At 35.7% G+C, this 11223-nt stretch overlaps 1 protein-coding gene across 1 annotated transcript; it reads right to left on the bottom strand.

The window, feature by feature from the left end:
• Window positions 1–7784: 7784 nt before the first annotated feature.
• On the bottom strand, window positions 7785–8608 carry LOC149191467 (putative boron transporter 2). The gene is made up of 3 exons (XM_089406248.1): window positions 8289–8608; window positions 8054–8191; window positions 7785–7958 (listed from the first exon to the last, which is right to left on the bottom strand). The coding sequence occupies exons 1-3, from the start codon at window positions 8322–8324 to the stop codon at window positions 7833–7835; spliced, it is 300 nt and encodes a 99-aa protein (XP_089262374.1). The 5' UTR covers window positions 8325–8608; the 3' UTR covers window positions 7785–7832.
• Window positions 8609–11223: the final 2615 nt, after the last annotated feature.

Here is an 11223-nt window from a genome sequence, read left to right as displayed (position 1 = left end):
ATGGGGGGAAGTAACTGATGGTAAATATGCTATTTCCTTGAGTATGAGCTATTTTTGAGGAAGCCCCAAGGGTTAGCTCAATTCGTTGAATTCCTGTTGTTAAATACCTCTGTTATTAAGATGTCACAAGTTCAATTCTCAACACTCTCTGGGTCAAACTCTATGGTTGATCCGACAGGAAGTGATATGCCTGGTACAAATATTTTGTGGAAGTGGCGATCACCGATCTCTGAGGATCATGAATCACAAAAAAAAATGAATTATTTTCGAGGATTTTATTTTTGGATAGCTTTCTTGCAAAGCTTAAGAATAAAAAAATACTGTAGAAATATTTGAAAATCATGCATGACTATTGCAACCATATCCATAAATTATGACATAAAGTATGAGCCAATTATTCACATGGCATTATATTGTGCAAAGGTTGTAATATGACCTTTAAGTTATGGTTCAATCAAATGTTTGAAAATTATTTTTTTTTAATAATATTGAAAAATAAATATATGTTTATCAAAGTTGATATATAACATTTTAAAAATATTAATAAAAAATTAATATCGGTTATATATATATATATATATATATATATATAGAGAGAGAGAGAGAGAGAGAGAGAGAGAGAGAGAGAGAGAGATTATTTTTAATTCATGGTATGTGGGAGATTTTTAATTATTTCAATGTTATTTACTGAATTGACATGTAACATTTAAAAAAATGTGAATAACAAAAATAATTCTGTAGTGCCTCGCTCTAGTTGACTGACTTTGATATGGCATTAACATTGATTTAGCCTTAAGGTTCACACATTATTCTTTAAGGATCTCAAGTTGAGGATCTAGACACTTGACTCTACTATTAGTGGATGTGATGGATATGTATATTTTCTATTGATGTTATGATAATGATAGTTGTGATTGATGTGCTCTTTATGTTGGTTACTTACATTATGATTCACGATGAACAATGATATGGATGACTATGTCATGCTGATGGTGCTATTATGATAATGAATAACACTGTGAAACTTATTACTGATGATTATTGAGTATGATGGGAAACCACCAAATGCACTCACATGTGATGAGTCGACGACATCTGGTTTGATGGAAATGAATATTTTGTTTTTGAAATTTTAAAGTCCAGTTTGAACCTTGCTATAAATTCTAATGACATGTTAGTGGCTATAGGCACATGTTAGTTGCTTGGCCAAATGACTCACACATGGGTGACGAGACTATACAAAGGGAGGAAATTGCATGGGAGGGGTGGGACAGTGTCCCTGATTTCACCCACTAGCATTCCCGCTGTGACTTGGGATGGAACGGTTGGGACACTTTTGCCTTGAAGATCATGATGTCATGGGGGCAGGTCCCAAATCTGGTAGCTCAGGAGGATTTACTATGGGATGCACATCAAGGCAGATTCCTTGATCCCCAACACCACTAGCCTCACTATAACGGGCAACAAACGAGATGATAGCGGTCTATGTCGTTGCACCTAGATTTTCCCTTCATAGCCACTAGATGCTTGAAGGGCAATCGACATGGCACTCTTGGAACTTCAAGGGAAGTTCTTGAAGGGCATGGATGACTTGGCACTCTTGGCATCATAAATAAATTGTTAGGCATGACACCTTTTGAACTTCAAAACGGAAATTCTTGAAGGGCACGACCGACTTGGTACCCTTGGCTTAAAAAAAAAACTAATAAATATAATCAAAATATGAAAATCCTACTAATTCACATAAGGTGGTAAACGAGGTTAGAACTAAGCCAATTAAATCAAGAATAAATTTGGGGTAAAGGGAGAATGGGAAAAAATAAAAACATTGTACATTGAAAGCTCTACCCTTCCCATGTTGGAAAATATTAGGTAGATAATGTACATAAATATTTTAGTTAGGTAAATGGGGGGAAGAGGGACATAGAGTTAATTATAAAGATTAATCTTAAAATAGTTAAAATACATTAAGAGAAGAGGGTGGTGAATTAAAATGAGATTAATAAATTAAAATTAGAGAAATTTAGAGAACCTCCATGTGGCAAGAGCCAACATAAGAATATCCATCTAAGAGACAAATTGAATTCAATTAAGAGGTAGTTAGGGGACCAAATCTGAGACTTATCAATTGACTTCAGTAATGAACACAAATTAAGGAGTAGAAAAGGGGGATCAAAAGACAATGAGGAGAAGAAATAGGGAGTCTTGTTGGGGTGCGGAAAAATATTATTTTTGAATGAAAACTTAAGTAAATAATTTTGGAGAGCCTTGGTGAGGGGGCGACACATGGATGGGTGAATAATCAAACTTTTGGATTAATAAAAATAATTAACTATGCATAAAGTGCCAAGTGTTACATATGAAGCATCTTATAAGAGAAGGGGCAAGCCATGGGAGAGGGGACTTTTTCTTACCCTATTATTGGATGGATGAAATTATGTCATTATGAGTGGCTATGAGCTATAGTTGAGTTTGGTGAGGTATAGGATTTTAGAGAGGGGACTCTTGAGCCAAGGAGTGCTCACCTCTATCAGCTAGCACACTTCCTCGATTGTACGACCCTATTGCAGCGCGGGTGTCCACGGGGAAGAAGAGTACCCAAGGAGTAGGCTGGGAAGTCAACCAGTGGGTCACTACATTTGGTCAGAGTACATCAACATTCACACTTGGAGGCAAACGACAATAAGGGAGTGGAAATAGCGACAAGACCAAGATCGAATCTCCTCTCCAGGTGAACGATACTTGTGGTATTAATGATGTTTTGTTATATGATTTGTTGTGCCTATAATTAATATTGAAAATAACAAGAAGAAATGTTAAAAATAGCAACAAAAAAAATACTAATTTAATTTGTCCTTGAATTAAATTAGGAATTAAATTGTAATTTCATATCTCATGACAACTTGTAATAGTTAACTAAGTTAATTTGACTTAGTTGGCTTAGTTAATTCGAGTTGAGGGTATAATTTGAGTCACGTAGAGTGTCTCCTATTTTTTAGGAGCCTTGGTCGAGTTTATTTTGAGTTGTAATTATTTAATTCAGTTTAATTGAGTTCAAGTCAGTTAAATTAGTTCCAACTAATGGATGGATTAGTGGGAGATCGAGTAGTGGGGTGTAACATGCAATGATCAACCAATAAATTGAAGATTCACTCATAATTAACTCATGCATGCTAGATCAAAGAAATACCCAGTTGAGATTTCAGTTCAAGGACAATGTATTATCAGTTATATAATCATCCGAATTGTAAAGGTGGTGGATGCAATCAGAGGAATGCCTATGAGGATTGCGCAATTCATATTTGTGGAATTTCCCAATTAAATATGGGCTAATTCCCAAGAAAATTGCGCAAGGAAATAAGAGCTTGGCAGGAAACACAATTGGCTAAGTATTGGCTTGAGCTTGTTTGAGAAGCAATGAGATAGATAGAGATAATGCAAAGGTTGCTTGGGCTTGAGAAAAACATTGTAATCTTCTCATATTTTATGATTAATGCAATATGCAGATAGCAGAGGTTTTTAGCTATGGATTTCCTCAGAAAATTATTGTTCTGTGTGTGATTGAATTCTTTCTCTTTTATGCTTCGTGATTTCATCGATCGTTTATTGTTTCCCCTAATAAGTAGAGTATATTCAAGTCAATTGTTGTAGCATATTACAATCTACAGCTTGAATCTATAAGGAATTTATACATGGTATCAGAGCTAGATTTGCAGAAATTTCTACATGGTATCGAAGCTAAAATCACTATAGAAGAGGAGAATGCGAGTTTGTCTTTTGCAGGAGAAATTGAATTTGTAGTATCATACTTTAGAGTGAACAGGATGTCGTTCTATGGATTGAGATTTGAATATGCCCTTGAGGGTCGTTCAAACTATATTACTTGGAAGGACAGGATGGAGGCAGTGTTGGAAGACAACGAGCTTAAGGAATTCATAGACAAAGATATTCCTAAGCTAGTTGATGTTCAAGATCTGACAGTGGAGAAAATGTGTGGCAAAGGTGAGAAGGATTATCCTAGAAGGAGTTCAAGATCATATTGTCTCGAACCTCTATGGTAAGGAAACTCCATTTGCAATGTGGAAACCCTTGATAGACCCGTTTCAAAACAACAACGACCACAAGAAGCCGGCATTGAAGGAAAAACTCAAAAAGATCAAGATGGAGAAGGGTGACCAGGGAAATTTTTAAGAACCCCCCCCAAATTTATAAATATAATAATTGGGCGAATCTCCATGGTATATAGGAAAAATGGAAGGCGATTTTATCAATAATATAATATGTATATATAATTTTCTGGCGAATCTCTCACCAGGCATGGCGAATATTTTACTCAATTATAAAATCTTGTAAGAACTTGGCAAGTCTTTCACTAAATAATAAAACTTTGTAAAGTCCTAGTGAATTTTAGCATTGTGAACTCTTAGAGAATTTTTTGAAGAAGTATAAAACCATATATGATAAGAGCCACATGGTGGCAATATCACTATCTTTTTTCACATTTCCACGACATGGAACTTGTCTATAAAATTATAAAAAAACCAACCAAGAACAGGAACAACTCAAATGCTTTGTGAGAGCTAGTCTAGAAAAAAGCAACAAATAACATGTCGGCAGAATTGTTCATCGGTGAGCCGCTATTTCGTGGGCAATCTGTAAAGGAGCAGTTGGATATCATATTTCCAAATCCGGGAAAGCCTTTCCCATCCCTCACAAGATTTGTTAAAAATGTTGGGTGTCTAGAAGGTGTGGATTTGTTGAAACAAATGTTACAAGTGGATGGAAACAAAAGAATAACAGCTAATGAAGCTTTGCAACATCCATACTTTCAGTCCTACAGGACTATAAACAGCTGCCATAAATATTAAAAATGGAAATCAGCTACAAATCTCTTGATGACAACACTATCAAGATAGAGGCCGATGCTCTCTTAAAGACAGAGCTGCTGGAAATGGAAGCAGGTGCTATGAAGCTGACACTAGTAAAAGATGGGACAGCACAGCTTCCCATAGTGCATCCCACTCTGGGACAATCAATTTTTTGATGTTTTGCAGATTGGGTTACAGTCTTGCAACTTGTTTTGGATTTGTCACCAACCTGATGTTTTGCTTCTAATTTATTTTCATCTGGTGATAAACAAAGTGTCAATCTTTTCTCAGGATAAAATAGTATTCTTTACAGATATATTAACTTGGCTGAAAAGTCCAGGACAGCTTCCAGGTTTTTTTGAAGATTTCTCCTATCAATTTACTGCCGGAGGGTTTTCTGTGATTTCTTGCACTTCTGAAATTTAATCAAATTTCTACTTGAAATAAAAGTTCAGAAGAGACTATATCACTAATGCTAAACACACATAATTGAGAAGCCGATATGAAGCATTGTTTTTTTGGGTGTGTTACAACTTTGGTGACCATGCAGCTCAGTCATTGCATGTTCAGTTTGTAACTCCACCTTGAAAGAGTGAAATGTGTGGTGTAGGATAAGAAGCTCTCTGTTAAGGCGCAATTGTTTTTCCCCAAAATTCTAATATCTAGATTCTATCCTGTTCATGTCTGTGTCAGGTGATGTTTCTTTTCATGTGCATGTGTTTAGTTAGATATAAAATACTCAAGTTCTCACCAGCCTGGGCTACAGTGGCCATTCTGATGATCTATTTCATACTCATTGCATTTTTCTAATAAAATGACATTATATTCATTTAAATTATGTGATTGAAATAGGGATACAAGAGCTTATTTGTATTTGAAGGTCTATAAGGCAGAGTATAAGCTCACACCAATCCTTGTTATTCTCTGCAAGAGAAAATCAGTTTCTATTTCACTCCTCAATAACACTGACTAAATCTCAGTTTGAAAATCAGTTAAATTAAGAAGACTAAATCCCAGTTTGAAAATCAGTTAAATTTAGATGAAATTACTCATTCAAAATCATTTGGATGAGGAAATTGTCAAATAATTGTAAGTTGTCGTCTTAGAGAACATGAAGGGAGCACATTCGTCATATTCTACCAACTGCAACATACCTACCTTCAATGCACTCTCTGTAAGGACCATAACGGGAGCAAATGTGGACCCATGTACAAATTTTTACTGCCTCAGGGTTTGTTTCGTCCTGTGACTACTAGGTTCGTTAGTCCTTCACATAACTCTCGAACAAAATGAATCCAAGAATGGACTATAGACTCTTTACATGCAATTTATTTTCTAGAAAGTCTATACAGAGAAATGAAAGTTGCAAGTATAAGAATTATGCTTCAAAAATGAATTTTCTTGTGTAGTGAGCTATACCAAGGGTATGCTTTTGCAAAGTTTTATAACAGAAAAATTTGTCAAGAGGAATTTATTAAGGAAATCTCTTGTTAGAAATGAAATCCAGTTGAGTTGAGATAAAGTCCATAGTTACAACGAAGTATTGTTGTGGAAAGCAATTCCACTATGACATTCCTGTACATTTTAATACAATATAAAAGGAAATTGATGTGATTTCCAAGCTACTTGAATCCATTGAACACAGAGAGAATCAGTTGAGAACTGATGAATGAACATGGAAATCGATGTAATTCCTAAGCTACTTGAATCCATTTTGAACACAGAGAGAATCAATTGAGAACTGATGAATGAACATGAGCTGAAGCAAAAGGACACTATCATTAAGCTAGTCGACCCTGAAATTGAAGAAAATGATCATGTCAAACAAATCTACTAGCAGTGTACTAATAACGGTAAAATCGACTTGCAAGAAGAAAGTAACTTAAATACCACATTTGTTGGAAAATGAAATCAATCAAAAAATGTTCTAACCAGAGATGAAGTTGATTCAAATGAAAGAAGTTCAAATCAGGGTGAGGTGAACCCAATAAATGAGATGTCGATAATCCCAGGAAAAATCAACTAGCAACAATGAAGGAAATCGATTGAAAATAATTAGTTAATTCCATTGTTAAGATTTCAACTTGGATATCATTTGTTGCCCAGGTACATTCTCTTGGAGAAATCGACCTGCATGTTAGGATGTAAATAAGTTCCAATTAAACAGAACATTTTTATTTGAGGGGAATTGAGGTCCAAAAGAGCAGAGTTCTTGGCAGAGGAACAATATAACTGCAAACACCCATTCAATATCTATGACTGTAGATTGAAGTTCTGCAACCTTGGAAGCACTATTGAGTACTTAACCAGAGCTGTAGAATCATTGGTACTTTATTAGATTTGATATGCAATACAATGCTTGATTCGCCTTGATTCCCATTTATTCTGTTTAATTTCTGCATACTGATTCCTACTGATACCGTTCCAACTGCTTGAAACAATAACATTTTCAAAAGGTCTCTTTCACTCTCACTTCAATTAGAACAATACCCCTTTCTCTACTACATTCATGCACATATGCTTACATTTCCAATTCTGCAGATTGGTTTTCATGAAATTAACCAATACTTGTTTTGCATCTAACGAATTCACATAACTAAACAAAGCACTGAAAATATCACCAAAACTGAGTGGCCTCTCTAGTATTACAAGAAGATTTATTCAAAAGAAACAATAAGTTATTTTAAACTACCCTAGACATCTCATTGTCAGTACAACATGCAGGACTTTTTCTGCCTGCCAGTTTTTGACTTCCGTGAAGTCTTACATTGCAGATCTAATCAAAAGATCGCTGCAAAACTTTAAAGGGGTGTAAAACCCCCAGCATTCAAATGCTTTGATGGCCAGAGCATGAGCCCAACTCAAAGTTTAATCTGAGATGTAATCTCTACAAATATAGAATGCAAACAAATGCACTAAAAACCAAAGAAACCTAGTTCACTGGCCCTTTCAATTGTTGTTCTTTCACCTCAACAGGAAGCAGGTCATCCACGTCCTTGTCAACATTAAAAATTGATTCATCAACTGGGCATCCATATTCCCAGTACTTGCGGCCAACTGAATTGTGGTCTCTTTCAATTCCTTAAGTGCCTGCATAAATGGTTGGGACATGACAAGACAAATAAATAAAGGGAGAGGAAAATTAGATAAAATGAAACACCCAAACTCAAAAATAAGACCATTACCAAGGCAGGTGGAGGCTGATAAACCATTGGGGTCTGCATTTGCTCATAGGCTTCTTGCATGTTTCTGTATAATTGCCCTAAGGTTGAATTTTTCTGCATACTTTTCCAGATTGTTGTCACTAACTTGCTAAGCACCAACTGTAACAAAAGTACTTGTAAGTTACTCGTCTATAAAATGTCTGAATTGTGTCTTTTCCCTGAGAAGCTGCAATTGATAATTCCAATATATTAGTACCTGATGTTTGAGGGTAGCTAAGCCTTTCATGTGCATTGGAGATTCAGGAATAACACCATTTGAAGGAGGTATGCCAACAATACCACATAAAATAGTCTGTCACAATAAAAGGAAAATTTATGAATCCACTAGAGATTTTTTATGGAGGTGAAAACAAAGAATGAAGAGTTAGATCAAGATGTCTTCAGGAGAGCAAAAGCTCTTCCAGAATAGGGTAGCCAGTGATAGTTGAACCTAAACATGAACCCTGACAAAAATTACAACATAGTTCTAAATAATATATATTTACTGTGGTAATGGGCCTTGACACAATCTCTGCAATAATGGCCCTGCTCGATACAACATCATTTTTCAAGGGTTTTTTGTGAAGTTTCCTTTAAACTTTTCTATGCAGACTTCTTCCCTTTCTTCTTAGTGATTTCAGTGTAAGTGCTCGGTGTACACTCTTTTAAGTGAATCTGTTCCAGCAATGTTCTTTCTGCAGTAACATTCCACCAAGAAAGTTAGCCACTTTATCAGTGGCATTCACACTGGTCACAAATGGCTGAAACATTTTTTTCAACCATTGGAACAGTGGCACTACGAACTTTAGGATCAATTCTATCATCCACTGCTCCAAATTGATCTTGCACATCCTGAATACGTATCGTATAAACAGTGATATACACAACCAATCATTTAAAATGCATACAGTCATTTCCTAGAATAGAGAATCCTTGTTCTGTTAGAGAATCCTAGTCCAAATCTTACAAGAACTAATCAAACTTCTAATTTGAGGACCAATATGATCTGCAATAGTAAAACTTATAATGTACTGCACATCTTCATTGTGCGCCAAAAGCTTTACTAATTCTTTAGCAACAGTGCAATTTGTCTTCTTACCCTCCACAAGTCTTAACAATCAATTCTTCAATTATATGTTTAGCACCCTTCACTTGAAGATAGGATAATTCTTCCCATCAAGCTTAATGTTGGGTAGAGGGATGCTTTAAGATGAAGCTATCCTCCCCCTTGCTCAACAATTCTCTACAGATCTCAGAACATAACCAAAGGTAATCTCAGGAACAGCGTACTATACTACTATGACAAAGAACCACAATTCTGAAAGAAACATCAGTTTGGTTAGGATCTTCAAACAGCTACCAAGGAATCAAGCAAATGCTGCTCTGCAATTCCAAGACTTCAAGTATCCAGATGCATTGCATTTCTCTATGGCACATCAATGCAATTAATTAAGCATAGAAATAACATCTCTATGTAGCGGCACTTAAAATATTACAAAAGGTGATCATTCACTGAGGTACATTCCAAAAAATATATAATTATTGTTGCCACATCATCCAGATTTAGAATAATAATCTATTGGAATGGACACATTGATAAAAATTCCATTGTTGAGTTTGGGTTTGAGTTATTTCTTCCTCTAACTGCTCTCCAAAGCTAACTATTCAAACCAAGTCACCCTTCAATGACATACAACTCACAAGGTTCTCAAAGGCAGAAAAATCAAAAGCGTATAACAGTTAATATGTCCTTTACTGCTCCATTTTCAGGTGAAAGATTCTTAGTAATATAAACAGATCTTCCAATAGTCAACATGTAACAACAACCAAGAAAATATAGGAATCCACCAATAAACTATAATGCAAGGTCTTTTTTCTCTTTTCGAAAGGTTTCCATGAAAAACTTGTTCAAATTCATTTGTAGAGTAATCACATAAAACGTTAATGTAATTAACCTTGAGCATGGAACATAATTCTTCTTAATCTCCATGATATTCAAGAATCAAACTCCAATGGCAGCATTGGCTTCAACACGTCTTCCTTTTATCCCTTCAAAGCTGCCATGGGTCATGATGGCTTGATCAATGATCGCATGCTCTTAAGACCATACACACCCTAATACCAATTGAAAGAAATAAATAATGATCTAGAAACGAGAAGAAGAAAGAAAGTGGTGTAAAAGGCCCAAAATCAAATCGAGCAAGTGCCCTTGATTATATAGGATATTAATCATAACCACCTTATAATAGTCAACCCTAACATGTGACCAAGTTCATAATACATAGGATAAAAACTGTATTACAAGATACACATGAAGATGTTCAAGGACTTAAGATTAGGAGTCATGACTAAGCCAAAAGGTTGACATTTGTAGGCTTCCATCCTCCCAAACTAAGGCTTGGTCCCTTTTAGGGTTTAGAGAGGGTAAGTTATAGTTTATTTGATTCACCTCCCAATTTGGGGAATCTCCCTAAGGTTTTCCTAGACACTTTAGGACCTCTTTGACCCTAGCACTCTCTCTAGAGAGCTCTCCAAACCCTAGTTGCTCCTATTCTAGAGTGATAATGATGTTCTAATATGATCTTTCTTTGGCTCACAAGTACAAATTTGCCTTGGGACCTCTTTCTCCAATGCATAGATCCACTTGCCACTTCCCGTCTCCTCATTTCCTTATAGTATGCATTTGTTGTTAGGGGCTTGGACAATGTCAACCACCCACATGGTATCTCCTCATGCAAAGGGCTTTCCTTCAAATATGTAGCCTCAAACAAAGTGTCCTTGCCCCAAATATATCAAAGGTGAAACACACCTCCAAATATGCATAATATGCCTTGAATAATACATAAAAACCTCATAAAGGAGCTTTAACATCCTTTAATGTAGAATGTGTCTCGAGCAAAGTGCCCTTGCCCCAGATATCTAAAAATTGAAAGACACCTCCAAATATGTGGAATATGCCACAAATAATATGTAACGCCCTGTAAAGGTGATTTAGAATACTTTAATAGCCTTCATGCAGAAGACATCCCTATTCAAAGGGGTGGTTACCAAAATGTTCCTCTTTTCACCCTCCACAAGTCTTAACAATCAATTCTTCAAACGTTACTGTAATTAACGTTACTGTAAGCACATAAAACGTTACTGTAATTAAC

Source organism: Pinus tabuliformis, chromosome 2_2 (assembly GCF_031772625.1).
Source record: "Pinus tabuliformis cultivar Carrire ecotype Pingquan chromosome 2_2, CPIR1, whole genome shotgun sequence".
NCBI lineage: Eukaryota > Viridiplantae > Streptophyta > Pinopsida > Pinales > Pinaceae > Pinus > Pinus tabuliformis.
This window is presented reverse-complemented; position numbering and strand designations above follow the sequence as displayed.